Consider the following 24,622-nt stretch of genomic DNA (forward strand, 5'->3'; position numbering starts at 1 on the left):
AGTTATTCAAGTTGTTAACCAGGGTGTTATTCTCCAAACAGACTGTATACTTGTGAACAGTAAATCTAAAACATCTGCTTAATCTATAATGAACACTGTTTTTAGCCTCTAAAGTTCTGTGCCCAGAGCCCTAAAACAAGGTAAGCTCTGAGGAAGATCACAGTAAAAGAGTCAGCATCTCTGTCAGGTTGCAGAATATTCTATGGGGTCAAAGAAATTGTTTGCATAATATGTACCAGATGCCCTATAGGCCAATCCATTGCTGATAGAATTTATGGCCAGGTGGCTTCTGGGGTGGGCTGGCTTTTGCTGAAGATCTTCACAGATGCTCAATGGTCATCAGAGAAAGAAGAAATGTCAGGTAAGAAAAAAAAAAAAACTGATTTTTTTTTTTTAAATCATAAGGACTGCTATTTGTTTTCCATATGACTTAATACTTCACACCTAGCTAGTTTCAGCTTTAATCTGGATGCTGCAATCACCCATAACCAGATAATTTCATTTCTGAGAAGAATAATTAATGCATTCAAGTGATGGTGGCTTTAAATGTATTAAAAGGAAGTATGCAAATATTGCCACTTTTCATGACGTGATTATCTTTTTCCTAGTTTGGGCATGTGATTTGTGAGTCATTAGGCATTGGCTTCCTTCAATATCCCACTGTTAACATAATTTTTCACTTTAACAAAATGAAGGTTGGCTTTAGCCACACCTGGTAGATACAAACCCCAGCCCAGCTGGCTTGATTTGAAAGAAGAGGCTAGATGCAGGTCAGCTCAGCAGGAACAAAACAGACCACCTGATCCAGAGGCCAATATGTCAAAAGCCAATTCACACCTGTCAGCTCCTAAAAGCTTGGTAAATCCAGATAAGCATCTTAAGATATGAAGCCATCCAGGACATTTTCTCAATTATTACAGACTAATAACAAAGGATAACACCTCTTTCTAGACCTCTTCTAAAAGAAGTTACAAAGTGATCTCAGCTATAACAGTGACCAAATATATGAGGTAAGGGAAGTTGCTTGTTTGGTTTACACCTTAGCAATTGACTCTTCTAGTATGACACTTCAGCCATTAACTCAACCTAATTGGCCCAGGAGTTTCTGAAGTAAGACCCAGCTGCTGCCCCAAAGCTTATGATGTCAAGAGTTCGGTCTTGTTGAAGGAATAGGTCTTTTAGAGAAAATGCAGCCAACAGGGCCAAGGATTGCAAAGATCAGAAAGAAGTGTTTCCAGACCACCAATTATGATACCATTGGCTGCAGAGGTCCCCCTCAACAGAGTAGCTCCCAACCTGATAAGCATCAGCTTGCACCTTCAAAGCATCTTGGAAATAAAAGTTACTGTCAAGTTGTTTGGGAATTTTTTGGTATCATCCAGGTGACTCTGATTCTTTATACCAGTTTCTCAATTGTCATTCCCAGACTCTTTGCTCAGAATCACTGCAGCATTTTTAACAAGCAGACTGAGTGATTCTAAATCATATATCACAATGAGACCAAGTGTCTTTTAAACTTTCTAGAGCCTGAGTTTGAAGTACAAGAATTTCCTCTAATTGCAATGGTTTCCGAAGAAACCAGAATCTCTGAAATTCTGGCTCTTGGCTTCTCTTTCTTGTGTCAGTTTTCAAGCAGGCTAAGGAGTTATAGTAGTTTGTCTAAGTGGATTTTCCTAGGCTGCCTCAAGAGACTATCTGCACCTGCACCCCTACTTCCACTCCCTCCTAGACCTTCAACATTGATGCCCCTAATGGAAAATTTTTGCAGCATGTCTCTACACTACAATCTGGAAGCAATTTCCTAGAGCTATGCTCAATCTACCCAAGTCAGCTCCCAATACTCTAAGAGAAAAATTATCAGTAAAAAAAGAAAAAAGACCCAGCAATGCTCTTTCCACGAGTTGAGTCAGAAGCATGTCATCCCAAGCTGGAGGTCCTCTGACCCCTACCTATCTCTGGAGTCAGACTGGGACCTATCTCCAAAATATTCCTGCCCTGATTATCTCACCCTTCTTGGCTTGCTGTGGCTACTAAGTTCCACCTATCCATGTGGGTCGCTTGTTTCCTACATACCTTGAAAGATGGCCAGGGCAAGCCTGAGGGATAGGTAGGAGATTCAAAAAGCCCCAAATGCTTGAAGTGACCTAGACCCATCACCCTACACCTGGGTTCTTGAATTTCTATACATAGTTCCACTGAGACAAGACTTGGGAGCTTTAACTTTTTCTGGACTGTGACTTGAAGGCCAGCCTTGGAATTCCTCCAAAGGATGGAGGTGGGGCTCCTCCAGGTTTACAGAAGGGTTAGGAGGAGGGGGCTAGAACTACATGAAGAATTTGTCCTCTGTGTCTCCCACATGTATAGTTCTATACTCATCAACACCGCAGCCAGAGGGTGGGTGGGCAAGGCAGCAAGAAGGGAAAGTCATTTTTTATCCATTTGACAGATGTCGTGTTAAAATCTTGTAGGGGAAAGAGGACTGTAGGTGGGGGGGAGGAGCAGAGGAGGAGATAGGTTGGAACTAATAGTTCTAATGTATTCTTAAATGTGGCCATCTGGTCTAAGGTAGTGATAACAGGAACAGCATTTAGTAAGGTATACTGTGACCTGCTTCTATACCTGGAGAAGAAACAGAAAAAATAAATATATTTCAACCAACTTAAACCACCTTGAACTCTACTGAGCATGCCCACCCAGGACACCGGCTTGCAAAGTCTCTAGCATTGGCAGGCATTTCCAAAGAGAATGTAATTATCTCCTGAGGAGTCCCTATAGCCCAAAAGGGAAATCTGCATTTAAACAGCCCATTAGAAAGTGAAAGATGGTTTCCAGTGGCTTATTGATTTCCCTCTTCTCTTTTACTCCCTGCAAGAGAAAAGACATTGGCCAAGACATTTAGCAGTGTTTCTGGCCCTTGTCAGTAGTTTCCTGTTCAGGGATGGGTCATTTTTCTCCTGACAAAGTCTAGCACTGTCCTGGGTTCCCAGAAGACATGATAAATGATTGATGAGCAGAAATGGTCAGTGAGCATTCACTAGATCAGGCCCCCAGGGACTCAAACTGGCTGAGCTGTCTCCCCTTCAGACTGTGTCCTTTAAGACTACAGACAGAGGGATGTAACATCTAAACCTAGGCTAACAGTGAAGACACAAGAAAAGCACAATCAGACCCCCCCTCAGGGCCCAGGAAGGATAGAATGCAGATTGGATGCAAACACCCAATCTGTGTTTGCAGGAAAAGTGATTGTGCTTGTAACAAAAGATCTTCAAGTAGGTCAGTTAGGCTTATGTAAGAGATCCTCTGCCTGTCTGGGCTAGGTAAAGGAGGTAGGAGTGGAGAAGGGAAGGGACCCAGGAAAGCTGACTGAGGGACAAGGCAAACAGCAAGATACTAGGGCTTGAACCCACTCTTCTTGACTCTGTCTCAGGTTCAAAAGCCTGAAAGAGTGAATTATTATACTCAGAGAAGGCCAGGATTGGAGACTCCCAAGAGCTAGCACATCTAGTTCAGTCTAACATTTTACAGATAAGAAAACTGAGGTTCTAGTAAACAGAAGTGGCTAACATGTCAAGTTAGTCAGCAGCAGAGCCAAGATTAGAAACCAAGCCTACAATAGTTTAAAAGGACAGTTGTCAATTGTTTTGGTTAAAAATTGCTCCCCTGAAATTATCAAAACATTGTTAATCAGCTATACCCCAATACAAAATAAAAAGTTCAAGATTTTGTTTAAAAAATAATCAATTGGTTAAAAAAATAAACATCTATCCCAGTATCTACCTACTACTAATGTAGTATGTGTTTTACAAAAAATCTATACAAAAAAGTAGAAATGAAATGATGAGATTAACAATTTAATATATAAAGAACTTGCAATATTTTCTTCCTAAGTTTAATTTTGGAGATCAGTTTTAGACATTTTCTGATGGTCCTTCCTCCCTCTGCCCTACAGATGTCACCCCTTGAATACTACAACCATCACTTGCCTCACCCTCCTCTCAGGGCCCCAAACAAATCTGACCCTCCCTGGAAATGAAGGCTAAGTACGAATTACTTCCAGTATCTCATTCACCACTAAATGTTTTTGCTAAGGAGTCTGAAATTCAAATTTACACTAAAATGAAAATGCTAGTGAAAAAACAGTGGGAAGGAAAGAATGGGCTCCAGGCTTGACTTGGTTTCTGAGTATTGAACTTAAGCAAATTGAACTTAAGCAAATATAACTCCCTGAGCTAGTTGTACCAGCTTATCTCAAATGGAAAGTTAGGTTGTCTTTGACAGATGCTGCTGTCAAGAGACAGAGGGGAATTGAAGAAGACATGGAAACAAGGAAGTCAGAAGTGGGATGGAGTGGGATAAGAAAGGTCAGAAGACAAAACTTGACTATTTTAGATTTTTGCCATGGGTTACCTTTACCCAGAATAGAACTTTAGTACAAGGATGGCCTTTAGGTTCCGCTGCCAGAAGAATGAGTACTGCTTTCTCCACCCAGTTCAAGCCACCTAAAGTAGTTTCAAGAAAAGAGAAAGCAGCTCACCTACCATGAGCTTAACACATTATAGTTTCTAAATTCCTTTCATATTCATTACACATTCATGAGCTCACTAGATCCTGCCAGCAATTCTGGGGAGTAAGAAGAGCAGGGATGAGACCTCATTTTTAAAATGAGGAAACAGGCTTGGACAAAGGAAGTCCCTCAGGTATCCCAGGAGAACGGGCAAAAAGAGAACCCAAATCTTCTGACTCACAGTCCAGAATTTTTCTAATAATAAAAAATGGTTAACATTTACTGAGTACTTAGTATGTGTCAGGGCTTCCCTGGTAGCTCAGAGAGTAAAGCGTCTGCCTACAATGCAGGAGACCTGGGTTTGATCCCTGGGTCAGAAAGATCCCCTGGAGAAGGAAATAGCAACCCAATCCAGTATTCATGCCTGGAGAGTCCCATGGACTGAGGAGCCTGGGGTCGCAGAGTCGGAAATAACTGAGTGACTTCACTTTCACTTTAGTATGTGTCAGGGACAAATCTAAGTTTTTACATAAACTAACTTACTTGATCCCCATTTTAAAAATGAGAAAAACATGGCTCAGAAAGATGAAGTAATTGCTGAAGGTCACACAGGGTCAGAACCAAAACCCAGGTAGTCTTACTCTAGAACCACTGCTCTTAACCTCTGCTCTCCACAGCATATCCTCATGCTCCTACAGGATCACAGAACCTCCAAAGCATAGCAAGATATAGATTAGGGTGTATATTATCATAAACAGAGAAAAATATATTCATATATGTTTTATATATCCATGTAACATTTCTCTGGAAGGATTCACTGATGACCTCTGCAGAGGAAGCCAAGTGGCTGGAAGGCAGGGCTAGAGTGAGACTTTTCACTGTGTACCTTTTGGACCATGTGACTGTATTTCCTTTTCAAAAATAAAGTAATTTTAAAATGAATCTTCTATAGTCAAGAGAGCTGAAGAAACTATGTGGCTGCTTCCTGGCAGAGCTCTGGTGACTGACCCTTCCCTATCCACTTCTCTGGGTGCTCAAAATTTAAGAACAGAAGGTGTCTCTCTCCTTTTTTATTCCAATTTCCTAACCCCTGACATTGCTTGTCCAATCCCCTTTAAAGGTCAGTATTATAGTCATTCCATAGGTTTCAGTGGCACAAGTGAAAACAGCAACAGTTTGAGTTAGGCTCTCATAGCAAATCTGTAAGTTATAGGAAAATAACCTATTAGTGGTAGGACAGATGACAAAAGACACAAAAGGCCTTCCCCAGAGCCTAGCACCCAAGGCCTAAGCTCCACAGATTCTTCCATTTCCTTCCTCTCACCACTCTTGTCTCAGTGTGCTTACCCACCCTTCTCCTGGGCTGAGAAAGGGAAAATACACAAGCTAGAAAGGCTCTAGGAAATTTAGCCTAGCTTGTGAGTCTGTGGTGTACAAAGAAAAATACACAAAGGGAGAAAAAGTCAGCCTAGCTATATTTTAATGTTCACATCAAGGCCGGTAAGAGTCAGCCCAAATGGTCTCAGGGAACTCTCTCAGCTGTGGTTTCTGGATCTCTACTATCTTAACTCTCAAGAGTTGGCAAAATACCCCAAAGATTAAGGGTTTAAAATATTTTTTCTTCAGATACCTTTAGGTCCAACCCCTTAGGCAGGTCAGTCATACAGGGCTTCTGTAGTCGAAGCTGTGAGGAGGTGGGAGTAGCTAAGGTAAACCAAGTGCCTTCAGGGATCCTCCTGAAGTGAATTAAATCGGCAGCACAATTCCCTCTCACAACAGCTTAGCATCTTCTCTAACGCTTCACTGCTTCTAATATGCAGGAGACAAGTAGGACGTGAGCTGTTGTGGAAGGGATGACAGGTCAGTGCCTCTCATGGAGAAGCAGGGCATTTCTGGGTTAGGCTGTGCCCCAGAGAGCTCCTGTCCCTTGCTATGTGTCAGAGACAAACCTAAATTTTTAACATTAAGTTGCCACCAGCAGCTTCCTTTTAGTACCGGACTTCATGGGGTGATAGCTTGGGGCCATAGAAAGAACACGAGTCTCGAGGCCTGGCTTCCAGACCAGAATCCACCATTACCTAACCCTGTACCCTCAGACTCAGTATTCTCATCTGCAAAATGGAGACAATACTAGTTTATAACAGGGTGCTGCTGCTGCTAAGTCGCTTCAGTCGTGTCCGACTCTGTGCGACCCCATGGACAGCAGCCCACCAGGCTCCCCCATCCCTGGGATTCTCCAGGCAAGAACACTGGAGTGGGATGCCATTTCCTTCTCCAATGCAGGAAAGTGAAAAGTGAAAGTGAAGTCGCTCAGTCGTGCCCGACTCTTAGTGACCCCATGGACTACAGCCTACCAGGTTCCTCTATCCATGGGATTTTCCAGGCAAGAGTACTGGAGTGGGGTGCCATTGCCTTCTCCGTATAACAGGGTAGGGGGAAGAAATTGAGAAATAAAGTGAAGACAAGCTCCTAGATTACCTCCAAAGTACATGTAATCACAACTTGGATAGACTCATAACAATTAACAATAGTAAAACATGGTCAACATTTTAAAAGGCACTTTTACATATTTTGTCACTATGAATTCTTGCACCCCACAATCCTGAAACTTAACAGTTAAGCCCATTTTACAGACCAGAAAAGAGACTCAGAAGGAATTTGCCCATAATTTATGGGATGAGGAGAAATCTGAACTTGTGCTAATAGTCTAGTTCCTGACCCACCCCCTTCAACAAGGCAGGTGGAAATGGCCCTGAGCACAAAACTTAGAATAAGGCACATTCTCAGGGTCAATACTGGAAATAAAGGCTACATCCTCTGGCACGGGGCAGGTACAGGCTATCTGAGCTTGCTTTTTCTAGTTTAGAAAGAAAACTGTTTCTGATGCTCCCCCCTTTCCCTACCTAGAGTTCCTAAGAAGCCAAAGCTATATGACCATATAAATGTTGCAAACCTGTATTCTGGGAAAGGACTGACCTGGTACTGAAAAGCATCTTTATGAGTGAGGGTGATCCCAGCATAACTGACCAACCTGACCCCATGAGGTTGCCTCTCTTTGGTCTTTCTTTCTACTGCTACTCTGTAAGTTAGGCTCAGTAGTTGGCAGGTATTGACATCAACTTAGGAATAGGGGAGATACAGCTTTATGGGTGAAGAACAAATAGATCTGCAAAGCATTTTCTCAACTGAGTCTATCTGAGCTTTGCCAGATTCTGAGAGGCAATATTGGTGATTTTACACATAGACCAAATAAGACTCAGAGAGAGGAAGGGAACCTGACTGAGACACACCCCAAGTGGCAGAATAGCAACTGAAGTGTGTGTGTGTGTTTGAAATTTTATTGCACTCTTTCTTCAGGTAAGGAACAATATAAAAGAATATTAGAATTTTTTTCGATCTTCAAAATCTTCTACCCTAAATGTAAAATCATAGTAAGAAATTTGTGTTTCTTGATTTCAAGTCCAAAGCTCAGAAACAGACATGAGGCTGTCACATTCAACAGTAATCCCCTGGGGCTTTGAGGCTGCTGCTAAAAGGCAGACCTGGCACACTGGCCACCTGTCTAATTCCTCCCCACCCTTTACCCAGACACAGTCTAGGGCCCCTCCTTCTAGCTCCAGCCTTTGGTACTAAGGGCCAGAAAGGCCTCTCCAGGACACCCCGACCTGGTTTCCAGCTTGAGAAACTCTAAAAATAACAGATCTTCATTAGTGGGGCCAGATGGTCCAAGCTGCTGTGCCTAGGGGCAGGGCTGTGGTCATTAAGGATGTGGCTGTTCTCTCCATCCACCACTGACCCAGGAGAGGCTGAACCTCTGCCCTCCTTTATGCATCCTATGTACTTCCCCTCACAATCCCCCACTCACAATTTAGATATACTTACTCTGTTCCAACTTGTTACTTCATTCCCAAGAAAAACAAACTTTAATATCAATTACTTTTGGCTTTGTAGGATATTACTTCACAATTATACCATTCCCTAATGGTCTGTAAGTAGATTAGGGAATAGAGGAGCAGGCTCAAACTTTCTATGTTGATCAATGTCAATTTATCTTCTCCATCTGCCTGTTAACATCTCAGGGCTCAGTTCTAAGTTTTGTTTGAATGATGGAGCCTGCTATAACACATGCCACCTTGAGTATCCATTTTATTACTGAGCTTACTGCTCCCTGAAGCCTGATTTCAGGGATAAAGGGGCAGAGCAAACTGATAGAGGCCCCACCAGATGGGGCCAGTGCCCTGTTGTGCCTACTTGAAAGACTGGGACAGCTGACTGGTCTTAGGGATACACTGTGTTCTTCATCAGAATGTGTCCCATAAGGATGTGTGGGGCCTGTGTGTGTGTCCCATAGATGGGTTCAAATGTGTCTCAAGGTGGGGTGGGGGGGTTGTTTGTTCAAGTCCTTAGAAGTGTGTGCCCAGGGGTAGGAGTATATCTGAGTATTCATCTCAGTATACTCTACATGTATGTGAATGTGCAGTTATGTTTTATATGCATCCACGTATGCCCACACAAATTTTCATAAGCATGCCTCACGTGTGTATGTGTGTACTCTGCCTGTGCCAAGCATGTGCAAGTGTGAGTGTGCCCCATGGCAAACTGAATGTGTATGCTCCAAGGGTGTCAATGAGAAAGTATATCCCATATGTGTGTCCTGTGTGTATCCTAAATATACTCCACGTATGTCTGAGTGTGTGCATCACATGTGACCTATAATGTGTGAATATGGGCAGAGGCCATTGATAGACAGCAAGACTGAACTAATTTTCCTCCTGTACAATTTGTTTCTATCAGCTTTCCCCTAAGACACCTGAGTTAATCTGCTCCCAAGAAGGTCAGAGGACATTGACTCAAATTTCATCTGTCACTTTCTGAATATATTGTTCATAGGTGCTTTTCCCAAGAGGCTTAGCCACCACTCCATTTATCCAAGAGGCCTCAAAAAGAAAGACAAGGATCAAGGACCAACTCTAAGACTTTGGGCAAGTCCTTACCTCTCCCCAGATAGCAGTTTCCTTAGCAGTACCGTGAGGGAGTGGGCTTATGGGTTGTTCCTCATTCTTATCCAGTGATTTACTCAGTTTAAGCATCATGGACTAACTCTGATCTCTCCTACCACCACTACCACAACAAAAAGAAAGTTGTACATATATGTGCATATGGATTAGCACGTACAGATGCCTCATTCTAGCTAGACTCCCTTTAGCCCTGGACAGGCTATTGGTTGCTTCCCTACATTTGTCATTCCACACTCATTTTTCCAGTGTCTTGAGCCACTTGAAGTAAAAAGGATAAAACTCTAAATGCATACAATGTTCACTAAAGCTCAGGCAAAATGAGATGGGGTTTATCCAAAGCATTCCTTTCCCATCTTTTGGGATGATTGTGGGAACTAGTGATGGTACTAAGCCATTTTAGGCTCAAGGTACAACCAGATAAATCTACAAAGAGAAAACCTCCAAACAGGGCGTGAAGGGTCACAGGATGTAGGGCCACCCTTCTGAATTTGGCAAGGCCTCTCATGCATGGGTGGACTTATAGGTCAAATAACTGTATCTGAGCTGCCAATTAGTAGTCCAATGCCATCCTAGTCAGAGTTACATGGTGACATCTGCCTAGTTTTCTCCGCTATCTTGACTGACTTTTATAACAAGACATGGATAAAAGCAAAGTGCAGAAGGCATCTTTACAATGAACTCCTTGCTCAAGGCCATTTGGTATGGGTGGGTTGATAACATCTAACTATATATGCAATGCTCTTAAGAGCACACCACTGCTTTAAGAGGAAACACTAATAGTTTCAATTTACTTAACCTTAAAATGGGGAGAATAATCCAAGCCTTGCTCACTTCACAGGGTTGTAAGAAAATAAAAACATGGCAGGAACAGATGACTATAGAGGACTATACAATAGTCCTTATCCTCTTGCCCTGTTCACGAGGTAATGAGAATTTTCCAAAGTAATACAGATAAAGGTAAAAAGTGCAGACGTGTCCTAATTAGGTCATTTGTCCAGAGCTTGTGAAATCTAAACACAGCTCTTAATCATATCATGAAACCCAGTAATGCCCATCACAAATTCTGGTCAAGGACCTGGGAGCAAAGAATTGGTTTTTAAAAGCTAAGTACCTAGGTGATTCTGGCTTGATGGATTTAAGAAGGCACTAAATAAAAATACAATTAACTTTGGCTTTCTTCCAAGCTCCTCTTTTATCTTTGCAGGAGATAGGGAGACAGAAAGATAGTCTGGTATTTATAGTACCATGTGTGGCCAGGTGGTGGGGTGGGTGGAGATGGGGCTAAATAAAAGAAAGCTTCTTATAAGAAAAAAAAAAAAAATTCCAGCTTCCCACCAATGACCCAAGACATGGGCCGGGACATAGGGATTCTATCCTTCCAGGGGAGGAAAATAAAAGAGGCCTCCATGTTGTAACAGAGAGAAATGAGGCACAAAGACAATGGAATTTGTTAAAGGTCACCCAGCAACTAAGTTCATATTTATAGCCCCTCTTTATATTCATGTGTAAGTCTTTAACAAATCCTTTACAGAGAGAATTTGTTAAAGGTAGAGGCCTACCAAGTGTCAGGCCCTTCCACTACAGCAGTCACTCAGGGATTTTAGCCTCAGAAAGTTCTCAGGGATTATCAGCCCCATTTAATAGAAAAGAAAACCAACTCAGAGAGGCTAAGTGACTTGCCCAAGGTCACAGAGCTAAAAAATGACAATTAGTTCAGTGATCTTTTGCTTTCTATCACATCATACAGATTTCCTTTACCATTCCTGAAAGACAAGAGCAGCTTGCAAGTCCCATGGATCCAGGAACTCACATTCTTGCAAGCTATAGCTCAAGTACTGCTTCAAACATACTGTGTGTTTCCTTGTGTGAATCCTTTCTTATTTTGAGCCTAGTTCCCCAGCTTCCAAAATGAGGAAATTGGACTCAAGACAGCTGTAACACTCCCTTTCTAGAAGATAGAGCTGTTCGGAATGATTTAAATGGCACTGTAACTTTCAAAGCTTGAGCCCAGATCAGGCACTATATGACAATACATCCCTGAGTCTCATTTTTCTCATCTGCAAAATGCAGTAGTCCCTGTTTTACTTACTTCATAGGGCCACTACCAAGTGAGACAATGTGCAAAACCCACTGAAAAGTTTAAGACAATGTTCAAGAGAGTCAAGAATCAAGCAAGCATCCACCAGCCCCAGTGGCTTTTCTCTAAATCTAAGTAGAGAAAGTGTCAATACACTTTCTATCCAATAAATTTTTCTAAGCCCTCCTATGCAGTTCAATCTAGATTTCAAAACAAGTGCCTCAGCTGGCTGCAAGGTCCAAAGGACATTAGTAAATCTCTCCACTGCCTATTAGGCCCTAAACACAAAGCAGTCTCATCATTATGCCTGTTCTGAGCATTCCCCACCATGTCAGCTCTATCAAAGCTTCTCCTAAGGATTCCTGGCTCTACCATGCCTCTTTCCAAATGTCAAAGCACCCACTGCCCAGCCCTACTGCCAACCAGCAGGGTTCACAGAGAGAGGAGGATGGAAGAGAGTGGGCAGAGGAGAGGCTGTGGGAAGCACAGCTAAAAGTAGATGCTGCCTTTAGGCAACACACTCTGGGGGGGTGTGGGTGGGCTCTTAGCACATCCTTCCTGCAGCCTGCTGGGCAGGGAGGTACATCCTTCCCCTCCTCTAATGAAGGCAGGCAAACAGAGGTCATAGCTGCCAGAACCATTCCCAGATCTGGCTATGGATGCACAATGCTAGATGCCTCTGGACCCTGAGGGTGGATGGCTGAGCAGCACAGTATTGCACCCAGGGAGCCCTTCCTCAGAAGAACTGATGTAGTCTGCAGAAGATTCTCCGCTCCCCTACCCGCATCTGACTGCCTGGCACCCTAAGGGCTCTGACAGGCCTTTTCCCCTTTAGGAGGTTACATAATACTTTTGTTCTCCCAGCCTCTCTCTAAGAGCTCTCTCCAACCAAACCTGAGAGAGCATCCAGGTCTCTGATACAGCCAAGGGAGCACAGAGCCAGAACTCTATAGCAGAGGTAGAAGGTTATAGGGGGCAAGGGGCTGATTTGATGACTCAGGATACCAGACCCACCTTTTCTCCCTCAGTGCCTTAATTCTTTCACTTGTAAAACGTGACGGGGAGAGGCATGCAAATTTCCAAAATACTTTAATTGCTGGCCCACCCTGGCCTCCTCCATGGAGTTACCTTATCTTCCAAGCAATTTGGTTGTGCTGGGCAACCATCCCTGCTCTTCTAATTCCCCTAATGAATAAGGTCTGCACTAGCAAGTCTGGAACTCTAGACTCTCCTCCACTCAAAAAGACAAGTTCTGCTTTTTCATGCCATGTTTTATAGAGAAGTTTGTGGCTAAAATTTCATTTAAGAACACGATTCTCCTACTAAATCTACTTCTCATTTTAGTCACATGGAAACAAGAGGCCTAGTGGAGAAGGGCTTTGATCAAGTTCTGGCAGCAAGGTAGGTACAGAGCCACAGCTTGATTTTAGTAGGCCCAAGGCCATTTATAGAGTTTTTTCTCCTACTAAAGATCTGCCTTCCATATGCTGTCTCTCCGTCATGCATTCACAATTTCCCTCTTCTCTACTACCAACTCTCAATCTTGATGCTCAAAGCCCAAATGCCCAATTCTTGTCAGGGGCCTGAAACTAGCACAGAAGAGTGATAAAAGCAAGAAACAACTGACCTCGGACACATCCCTCCCTTAACCTTTCCCTTTCCTCTAGGTTATCTCTTTGTTCCTTTCTTCAGAGTTTTCTCTTGAATTCTGCTGTACGTCAGTAACAACTTTTAAATTCTCAGTCATGACCACATTCTGACCACAGAGTTCAGTATGCAGGCTACACTGGAAGAACTGAAAAGATCTGCCATCAAGAGACCTGGGTTCTAAGCCAGGAATGATCACTTTCTGAATATGTGACCTTGAGTAAGATGCTTGATCTCCCAGTGCCTCAGTTTCCTTCAACTACTTCCAGATTTAAGCGAACAGCCAATGAAATAAGTACAAAATTTTATTCATTTAAATTCATATTAGCACTAGTAGCAGTATTAACTAAATGAATGGCTACTTAAAATACTGTAGGAAAGGGGTTCTGAGGTGTCAAAAGAGCCAGCTGCTTGCCTCCCAGGCTTTCCCAGACCTATAAGGCTGGCATTTTATCTATAAGAGGCAATTTTCAATTACCCATGCAACATGTCTCTTGAATAAATACTAAATCCCAAACTAACATCCCCCCTGCCACTCAGTTCACAGTAGATTTCACTTCCCTGTGGGCAACCAGTGTGTGCTCAATGAATATAACCCCATAGTTCAGTTATTCTAGAAGAGACCTAAGCTAAATATAATTAGGAAGGCAAGTCTCCTACCTCCAAAATAACCCTGTGCATCCCAAACCTGCTAAAAGAGATCTTTGGATCACCTACTAGTTTTGAATAATAATATTCTTAATCATTTTGATCATTAGTATTCATCACAAAGTAAGCACAGATCATTAAACCTGGAAGAAATCTTTGAAGCTATCTAATCCACCTGATCTTACTTTGCAGATGAGGAAACCAAATTTCAGAGGGGAGAGATAATTTGACCAAGGTCACCCAGCAAATGAACAGAATCTTCTTCACCATTATAGAAAATGCATAGGAACTTTTTTTCCTGAAAGGTTCAAACTATCTCACAGCTGATAATTCAAAATCCAAATAGACCCTCAGACTACTCACTCTCTAGGGTTGAATCCTCCATTTTGGTGTGGGCACAAGCCCCTAGGATTCATCAAGGCCCCCACAATCCTAGAATAAAATTTCACCATCTGTGAAGCCTGCCTATTCATGTGTGCAACAAGCCAGATTCAGGCTGAGCTGACATTTCCTTTGAACATAGCAGTCATTTTCATCCCTGGCTGAACATTCTTGTCACCTCAGGGAGCTTTTAAAAAAATATTGATGCCAGGCCTCACCATGACCAACTCAATAAGATCTCCCCCAGAGATCTTAGGAATTGTTGTTAGTCTTGTTAACTCCCCAGGTGATTCCAATGTGCTGCTAGGGCTGAGAACCACCATGTTAATAGAAACAATGCAGTCAAGCAAAAGAAATACACATACAGAGTTACGTGAACTGTTTGAAAACTAAATATATTATTTTAAAGCTAAATCTATGATGCCCTGCTTTTCCAAAGAGGGGAAAAGAAAGTGGTACCCAAAATCTACATTTGTGGCACTGACCCTCAGGCAAATTCTGGACTCAATTAGGAAACATATGGTTTGTGGGTATTCAAAGAAAACAGGGAACCCCAAAGTCTGCAAAAGGATTTACTAGGGGTAAGATACCAAATGATTCATACTTTTTCTCATGGGGTCATTGGCTTGGTAGATGATTGTTATGAAACTTGCGTACAAATTGATGTCCACAAAGCATACAACAAATCCATCATGCTACATTATCCTCATCAACAGGCTGATAGGATAGATGATGGTAGGGCCCAGTGGATTCTGCACTATCTGACCAGATGTACACAAAAGTTCAGTTCAGTTCAGTTGCTCAGTTGTGTCCGACTCTTTGCAACCCCATGAATTGCAGCACGCCAGGCCTCCCTGTCCATCACAAACTCCCGGAGATCACTCAGACTCACATTCATAGAGTCAGTGATGCCATCCAGCCATCTCATCCTCTGTCGTCCCCTTCTCCTCCTGGCTCCAATTCCAAGAGGCAGCTTTGATGAGTTGCCAGAGGAGCTAGCATTAATCAAATTATATTCAACACCACTTGGAATCAATAGTTTGGATGGTACTTATTCAGTTTTTAAATGATGCAATGCTAGAAGAGACTGCTAATCTGTTTCATGGCAAGGAAAAAAAGAAAAACTCCAAAAGCTAGGAAAGACCAACCAAAGAAAAAAAAAGTTCAACTGATGCAATGCTAGAAGGAACTGCTAAGTTTTGGCACAATGAAGCAAAATTTTAAAAGCCATAAAAAGCTAGAGTAATCGATCAACCAAACAAAATTTAGTGCTTGGTTCAAAAACACCTGAAGTTAGGTTCAAAAGGCCAATTTCACAAGAGCATAGACGACTGGACGAGGCAGCAAAGCCATTAAGAAGGCTTTTAATCCTCTCTGCATGTTTGAATCACCTTGGAATACTTATTTTTTATTTAAAAATAAAAAGCTGCTTGGAACCTATCATGTGACAATTCAATCAGAATCTCTTAGAGTGGAAACTTGGCACAGGTATTTAAAAACTCTCAAAAAAAAAAATAAATAAATAAAATAAAAACTCTCCAAGTGATCTGTATGTTCACTGAGGACTGAGGACCAGTAGAAGATTGCAAAATTAGGTATTTCATAGACAAAGTCCTTTTTTAATTTAATCCTGATTAGATGGCACATGGTATAATATGATCAGTTCTGGGCAGCACGTTTATACATATATAAACATACATATGTATGTATATATACATACATATCGGAGAAGACAATGGCACCCCACTCCAGTACTCTTGCCTGGAAAATCCCATGGATAGAGGAGCCTGGTAGGCTGCAGTCCATGGGGTCGCTAAGAGTCGGACACGACTGAGCGACTTTACTTTCACTTTTCACTTTCATGCATTGGAGAAGGAAATGGCAACCCACTCCAGTATTCTTGCCTGGAGAATCCCAGGAACCGGGGAGCCCGTTGGGCTGCCGTCTATGGGGTCGCACAGAGTCAGACACGACTGAAGCGACTTAGCAGCAGCAGCAGCAGCATACATACATATATATCTATATATATATAGTGTTTCAGGCTTCACCAATTCACACTGACTTTCTCCTTGAAGATCCCAAATAGTGAGTTTTCATGAGACTAAAGGGAACTCTTTGATGTATATGCAAGATTAAAAAGCAACATTTTATTGAATAAAGAATTCTGTCCAAAATTGCTATATAAATGAGAGGTATGAAAAAAGCACTAAAAATTAAAGCAAGTAACTGAGGAAGCTAGTATGATTTCAGGGATGACTTATGCTCCTTCCCCTCCACCTGACTCCATTCAGCTGCACACTAACTGGGAATGATCAAATCTGACTCTTTTGCCCCTGTCCATTTGAAAAGCAGACCCACTACCATCCCATAAATCTGACTTTTACCTCTTGCATCGGTAAAACCAGGAATAACAATACTTCCTATCTACTTCACAAGGTTGATGTGATGCTCTAAATTGGGAAAAAATACAGAATTGCTTTGTATAGGCCCATGCACTGACAAGGGATTATTAGTATTGTCATTACTGGGCTATTTCCCCAGTCTTCTCTCCCTACGAGGCCCTTCCCCTCTCTAGTTTTCCCACTCAGTACTTTGGTGCCAAGGCAAAGCACCATACCAAATACTCGTGAGGGCTGTACCTACTTAATGACAGGAGACACTCTGGGTAGACATCAGAAAAGCTAAGCTTTGATCAAGGATTCCTGGAAAGCCAGAGACTCAGTTGGCCTAAACAAGTTGCAGAGCTAGAAATAAGGGCTAGAGGGTCTGAGATTCCCTACTTCCATCCCACTTTTTGGGGCAAAGCCAATGGGACTGAATCCAGATGCTTTTTGGGAGGTCTTCTGAGGAGGCAGTTATTTTTTGAGAATAGCTCAGTTTCCAATCATATCTCTATACAGAGCAAGTACTCCACAGGCCAAGGAGAGCAGAGGCCAAGATGACAAAGAGAGGCTAGAAGGAGGACATGCTTTGGCAGCATCTCTGCAACTGCTAAAGTGTACCCTCTGATTATAGCCAAGCACTCCCAATCTAGACCTCACCAGAGTACAGAAGAGCACCTCACCCACAGGTTCATTGGGATCCTTCAGGCCCCTAGCAACTTAATTTCTCTCTCTCTCTCACCACCCCCCCCTCTCTCTCTCTCACACACACACACACACACACACGGATGAGAAAGTCTGAATCAGGGCCCAAACCCTGTTCACCAAACTAACAATCAAACTGGCCTCTCCAATCTGCTCAGCTATCTCAGTTGGAATCTATTCAGAGACCAACAACATAGAAACAAACAAACAAAAAACCAATTTCACACTGCAGCTAGGTTGGGAAAGTTTCCCTGCTGCTGCTGCTAAGTCGCTTCAGTCGTGTCCAACTCTGTGCGACCCTAGAGACAGCAGCCCACCAGGCTCCCCAGTCCCTAGGATTCTCCAGGCAAGAACACTGAAGTGGGTTGCCATTTCATTCTCCAATGCATGAAAGTGAAAAGTGAAAGTGAAGTTGCTCAGTCGTGTCCAACCCTCAGCGACATGGACTGCAGCCTATCAGGCTTCTCCATCCATGGGATTTGCCAGGCAAGAGTACTGGAGTGGGTTGCCATTGCCTTCTCCAAAAGTTTCTCTAGCCACAGCCAAAATTGGAGTACACTGCACAGGCAGATGTTACAGGTTCTGACAGATAGAAGCTGTCTCAATGGGGAGAGGGGAAGCACTGCTCAGTTTGTTCCCACATGCTATCCCTTTGGGCTTCCCAGGTGGCTCAGGTAGCAAAGAATCTGCCTGCAATGCAGGAGACTTGAGTTTGATCCCTGGGTCTGAAAGACCCCCTGGAGGAGGGCACAGCAACCCACTCCAGTATTCTTGCCTTGAGGAATCTCATGGATGAGGGAACCTGGAGGGCTACAGTCCATAGGGTCATAAAGAGTCAGACAACCACTGAAGCAACTAGCATGCATGCACACTATCCGTTTACCTCCTCCCTGCATGGTGGACATAAACATTTTTCACAGCCTTCAGATCTCCTTGCACTAAAGCTAGACTGTGAAATGGCTCATTTAATCTTAAGGAGAAGGCAGTGACTAGACAGGGATTTGAACCCAAGAACCTTCAAATAAATAGTCCCATGACTGGGATGCAGCGAGGCTCTGTATGCCTTCCCTGGATATGTTTTCTAGGTATTTGTGGGCAATGAGGATTTTGCTCTTTCTTTATCCTCTCCCCAAAAGCATCTTTCCAAGTCCTGCCTTGCCAGCTCCCGCCTTTCTCCAAAAGCGCTTGTGCCTGGAACTTTCAAGTGCCCTAGACCTCAGCGGGAGCTATGTGATGCAGGAGTTGCTTGGATACTGGTCAAGGACGTTTTCTTGAATCTTCTAGTGGGGAGCTTGTAGCAAAAAGTATCCTTTACAAAGGAGTTAGACAGAAGGAAAGGGAACAAGGAGCTCTGTCAGAAAATGTTGGGACAAATCAGAGAGGTAAAGCCTTCTTCTTCCTACCCCTTACAGCAGGGATGGTGGGGGAGAGAGAGGAGGCTATATCAGCAAAGAGGGGAAAAGCTTAGAAGGGGGAAGATGAAGAGAAGAGACAGGAAAGGAGGAAAAAGTCAAAATGCAGAGGGTCCCACTCCTCTTGGCTGCATTTTTCATTTTCTCCCACTCTTTTCTCTTTTTGCTTACTCTCACAATCTTGAAGAAGAAATGCCAAACCTTCAGGATCCACACAAGTAAAAAGTCACCCTGTTCACTACTCCCTAAACTCCGTTTTAGCTGCTCTATGGTAGCCTGCCATCTGGCTAGCAACATTCCCTTATGTGCCTAAAGATAAGTTAATTTGAAAAATGTTTACCCATTTCACAAACTAAATTACTGATGAAAGAGCTCTTCCAAGCTACCCCTTTAGTCTGAGGCTGTGTAGGGTAGGGGAAAACCGATAGAGGGGGACACTCATCCACCTTCAGTTCAGTTCAGTCGCTTAGTCGTGTCTGACTCTTTGCGACCCCATGAATCACAGCACGCCAGGCCTCCCTGTCCATCACCAACTCCCGGAGTTCACTCAGACTCACGTCCATCGAGTTGGTGATGCCATCCAGCCATCTCATCCTCTGTCGTCCCCTTCTCCTCCTGCCCCCAATCTCTCCCAGCATCAGAGTTAGCACCAGTCAAATCCTTGTAGGCCTTAGCACAAGGAGGCCTTTCAGAACTGGGGAACTCAATTCATGTCCTGCTGTTTTTCTTCATTCCTAGCACATTCAACCCCATCCAGATTCAGGAGTCTGTATCCGACACACAGAGTAGATGTGCATACACACCCACATACATACTGTCACACATCCTACACACATACATTTACAAAGGCTTTCTGCCAAGGGTCTGTCAGGCATCCAAAGGTGACACATACTTTGTCATAAACCTGGTTCAAAGACTAGCCTTGGAGAATCCTTATCTCCTTGAAGGAAAAATCAAAAAGCATTCTATTGTTGTAGTCCAGTTTTCTTCCCACATAACTAGGTAAAAGAATCTCTTAGGTAAAACAAGTTTCTCCAGATACCAGCAACCAGATATTTCCTCCTTCCCCCCTCCCATCACCCCTTGATGAACATTTATTAACATTTCATTTGCCTTTTCAGTTATCTTCCCAGTTCATTAGCCTCTGATTTCAAGTGCATATGGACACCCAAAATCACAGAATTCAAAAACATAGTCCAACCATCCCCAAATGCCATGTTATAGAGAATCCCAAAATTGCTCAATGTCAAGCAGTTGCTGAACAGAGAAGACCCAGGTCTGTAGCTGCCCGGCCTACAGCCTTTCTTTCATCACTCTCCAACACTGTCTCAAAACAAAGTGTCCAACTAAAATATCAGGTTACTTCACACAATACTGTTGGAGCAAATGCAGGAAGGGAGGGCAAGTGGGACTCACTAGATTCTCTTTGCAAAAAAATCAAGTTCTTAGTTCAACCCGGGGGCTCCCACAAAGGGACTAAAGAGTAAATAATAAGAATCAATGCCAGCAAACTTCCCAGATCATGCTTACAACATGGTGCCAACCAAATTAAAAAATCAGTTTCTTACCCACACAGAGCCATCGAGAGCACACCTTGTGACTCAAAACCTCTTCTAATGCCATAAAATTATACTCTTTGGGCCCCAAGGTCTGGACAATTTCAAGAGCCCCCTTCACAGCCCTCCTCCCTTCAAAATCTTTTCCAAACAGTCCGAACAACAGTACATGGTACTTGAAAGCACACTGCCAGCAGATGTACACAACACTCATGAACAGTCACCCACATGGGTGCAGGAGGACCATGTGTGTGGATGTTTTATGTGTCCTGATTAATTGCTATATGAGACAGAAATGGTACTCTTTCAAGTCAGGTAAGCAACAGAAAGAAGACCTGCCAACAACAGCAGGTGGGGGAGGGGGGTGCATAATATTATGCACACTGGCATCAGAGACAAATTTTTTACTGGATTTGACAAAAGCTTTCTTAGGGGAAACAGAAATATAAAAATAATAACAATAGCAAAAATAACAGCAATGACCACCACTACCACCTGATAAAGACAGGCAAATAAATATCAAATTGGAATGTTGCTTCTAGCTCACGTTTTCCAGAGCTTTCATCCCTTTCCATCCAGTCATTTTTTGGGGGGGGAGGGTGCTCAAAACTCTCAATTTAGCATGATACATAATTTCATTTTAAAATGGAAACTTTCCAAATAGAGAGACCTCTGATTTTAAAGAACAAGGAAGCAAACAAAACCACCATTTTCTTATTAACACTAGCAAGTTCTATTTAAAATGTAGTTCAAGAACATCACTGCAAATGAGATTACCCCAAAGAGGCATATCTAAATATATTATTCCCAAGGTTGGTAGAAAGCTAGCTTTAGTTGTTTTTGGAGGCCATAGAGACAAAATCCCCAAACTCAAATTCATAGGTACAATTTTTGGGAAAAAGAACCCAAACAGTTACTGTCAACGTCTTCTCCTGCTAATTCATAAAAATCAAAGAACATTTTGATGCCACATACCATTATTCCAAAGAAATTGACATTTAATGATTTTTAAGAAATGTTTTAAACGTGGCTTCTTTCCAAATTGGAAACTGTAAACGCTGGACAGCAAATTAAGATTCAGAGAACACAGTCACCAACTGCCAGCACAACGCACCCCACCACATCACTTTCCATATTCTCGCTTCTCATTAAGAGACTGAAGAATAATTTCCCTAAATTCATTCCTGTATCAATTTCTTTCCTCTAAACATCTAGTGCAACACTGTTTTTCCTAAGCTGCCAGAAATTCATCATGCTTTTCCCACAACCTCCCTTGCCCCAGACAAACCCAAATGCCATCTTCTGATGGCAAGAAAGAAATTCTAAAATTCTCTGATGGAATTTAAAGGTCGTTTTCCAGAAAATGAATTGACAAAACACCACAATCAGCAAAGCCATTGTGTAAGGATGCAGAGCTTGCTTCATGAACGTCACATCAATGAAGAATGCACACACACATACACACACACACACATGCACACTTAAATAGAAAGCATTTCTTTATCAACAATTTTACTCAAGCAATAAGCAACTACACTCACAGGCATACTTAAAAGACAAGACATAACAAAAGATTTAGGGAGAGATAATATACCAACGTCATACATATCACAGCGAGGCCATGTTGAAGCTCAAAACGTTTTCCCCCCTGAGTAAGAAAGCGTGCTCTTTCTCTCCCTCTCTTTCCCTGTCTCTCTCTCTCTCTCTCTTTTTTTTTTCCTTGGAGGTTCTCGGGATGAAATCAAAGCGAGAATTCCAGACAGCTCAGGCGGCTGGACTCCATTCAGCGCGTTCCCAGAAAAAACATGAGTATGACATTTACAAGCAGAAGGACTACAATCACGGCAAAAACGACTACAGTTTGCACATCCAGGGTCATGGTGCAATGCAGAACACTGTAGTGTTCCAAATGAGGGGCTGGCAGATTGGGAGATGTCAGTCTCTGTTCTGTCAGACTGTCCATACAGCCACCATGCTAGAAAGGAGAGGAGGAAGTCGGGTGGTTGGGGAAGGGCTGGGTTTGGCGCCCGAGTTTGGTATGGGAGGGGGGAAGGGGGGATGGGGACAGGGGTGCTTGCTTCCCCCTTCTCAGAACTGAGCTGATCTTTCTTCCCTAGCTGAGAAATCTTAGCTTGCGCTGAAGTCTGCAGAGTCCAGCATTCTCTCTCGGGCGCCACGGGAAAAGGCAAAATCCTGGCTTTCAAAGAGAAAGGCAGGAGAAACCAGCGCGAGGTTCTCCGGCGCCTGCTCAGTCTGTCTGTCCGGGGGTGCGTCCGTCCGCCTGCCTGGCTGGCTACCGGTCAGTCTCGGTCTCCTCTATTCCCTCTAATTCGCTCGCTTTTCTATGCTCGCTCTGTTCGCCGGGCTCTGGGCTGCCAGCTACTCTTTCGATCCCTGCCTCGCTGGCTCTCTTCCTCGCCTCTCCCCACCCCCCAGCCCATATTCTGCGTTTTTATTCACTGAACGACTGCCCGCGCCTGCGTGAGGTGCAGCCAAAATGCTGACAGGCCCGCCGACCAATAACAGGTGCCGCAGAGGAGAGTTTACTCGCCGGGGGGGCGGTACTTGAGCTGGCGTGCTACCAGCGGCAGCCAATCGGTGAACACATGGTCCCCCAGCAGGCCCGCTCCATCCAGCCCAGCCGGAGCTCCAGGCTGCCAGTTCTGGCGTAGGGGTGGCGAGCTTGTTGTGGGTGGGTTGATGGAGCTGAGGAGAGAGAGGAGGGAAAGGCCTGGGAGAGAGGAAGGGAATGGACAGAACGGACCAGAGGGGAGAGAGCATGGCAGGGAGAGAGGAGGGAATGATGAGAAGACGGTGAGAAGCAGAAGGAAAAAAAAAGGAAAGATGGGAAAGAGAAAGAAGAAATGGTGGGGGGGGTATGATGAAGAAATAGAAGCTTGGGGTAAAGGATGGGAAAAGGACAGGGAGGAGGGAAAAGGAATGGGGGTGCGTGGCGGGAAGGGACCCTTTGGAGCAACTTTGGAGCCTGGGCCAAGGAGGAAGCAAAGATGCTTTTGGTCGGGAAGATCCCCTGGAGAAGGAAATGGCAACCCACTCCAGTACTCTTGCCTAGAAAATCCCATGGCCGGAGGAGCCTGGTAGGCTACAGTCCATGGGGTTGCAAAGAGTGGGACACAACTGAGCAACTTCACTTCAAGTATTATAGGCCACTCACAATTAGCTATACAAATCCAACAAATCAGTGCTGTGTACAGAATCACAAGGACACTCTACAAATTATACAAAATTCAATTATATTTATCTTTCTCTGATATCTCTGCACTTGCAGATCAGATTTCTTTCCTATTTCTTGTTTCTTTGAACTATGACAGCTTGCACTATTCCAGCATACTGGGTACTAGGAAGAGAGGACAGTTTTGCATTGGAAAAGCCTCTACAAAACCTATAAAACTTGCAATCTGCTTGAAATCACTGCCCTGTTCTGTCTTTGTGGTCTGGTGTCTGAAATGGAGAAGCCCTGGAGTAGAGACAGAAAGGTTTCAGATTTACTCCTAGGCCTACTTCAAGCTTCCTATAAGACTTTTGGGCAACTCCTTTCCCCTCTATGGGACTCCATCTCCCTTCTGCCACAGGAGACCTTAGACCTGTCAGAATTCAGTGAAACCTCTGAACCTTACCTCAGAAAAATATAGAGCAGGCTTCTGGGCCCTCAAAACCAAGGACTAACTTACACTGAATATCTCTAAGGGCCTTTCTTACTCTTACAGGACTGTACACATGAACAGATAGATATTGGTGGAAAGGGGCAAGAAACTAGATTATCCAGGGATAGAACTAATTAATTTCTGGTATTTCTACCATACTATAAACTCCAAGAGGAATGAGAATTGCTTTCTATTCTCAAAAAATCTTTGAGTCTAGGAAAGTCAGCTATTCAAACTTGGTGAGTGGAAATTCTGAGTCAATGGAGGTATAAATAAAATGGCCCCTAGCCTTACAAGATAGAATAAAACCCAAAGAAATGCCCACTTTAAAAGTTTGACTTATCACATCCCCTATGAATGATTTGCGCCAAAACAAATGGCAAAATATCTTGAATCAGATCAAGCTTCTAGATCTAGCTATTTACATGATACACAGAGGACAAAAAAGAAATTTAAACTGCAGTATGGTGACATAGACTGTAAAAAACTACAGGACCAAAAATCTGGTTCTCTAACAAGTAAACAATGAAGAAAAAGAGTGATCGATTCAGGTGGAACTTGCATATGTGTGCATCACCACCCATATGTGACATTTATGAGACAAATGGCAACTTGAACAGGCTGAATA

At 43.3% G+C, this 24,622-nt stretch overlaps 2 protein-coding genes across 23 annotated transcripts in view; both read right to left on the reverse strand.

Moving 5' to 3' along the window:
• LOC147340255 (uncharacterized) overlaps window positions 1-22,292 on the reverse strand; it is a 129,974-nt gene extending 107,682 nt beyond the window's left edge. Inside the window, exon 1 of the mRNA XM_086390094.1 lies at window positions 21,935-22,292. Coding sequence (XP_086246220.1) covers window positions 22,113-22,292 — 180 coding nt within the window. The 3' untranslated portion in view covers window positions 21,935-22,112. The remainder of the gene's footprint in view (window positions 1-21,934) is intronic.
• ARHGEF9 (Cdc42 guanine nucleotide exchange factor 9) overlaps window positions 1-24,622 on the reverse strand; it is a 555,038-nt gene that overhangs the window by 169,730 nt on the left and 360,686 nt on the right. The window contains exon 1 of one of the 22 annotated variants that reach the window (XM_086390087.1): window positions 21,928-22,064. The exons of 19 other annotated variants lie outside the window; for them this stretch is intronic. In XM_086390087.1, coding sequence (XP_086246213.1) covers window positions 21,928-21,936 — 9 coding nt within the window. In that variant the 5' untranslated portion in view covers window positions 21,937-22,064. Of the gene's footprint in view, window positions 1-21,923; window positions 22,065-24,622 lie in introns of those variants that run through there. 2 more of the 22 variants (XM_086390089.1, XM_086390086.1) reach the window with 2 other exon arrangements.

Source organism: Bos grunniens, chromosome X, assembly GCF_055505025.1.
Source record: "Bos grunniens cultivar Pamir isolate PY7600 chromosome X, Bosgru_T2T1.0, whole genome shotgun sequence".
Taxonomy (NCBI): Eukaryota; Metazoa; Chordata; class Mammalia; order Artiodactyla; family Bovidae; genus Bos; species Bos grunniens.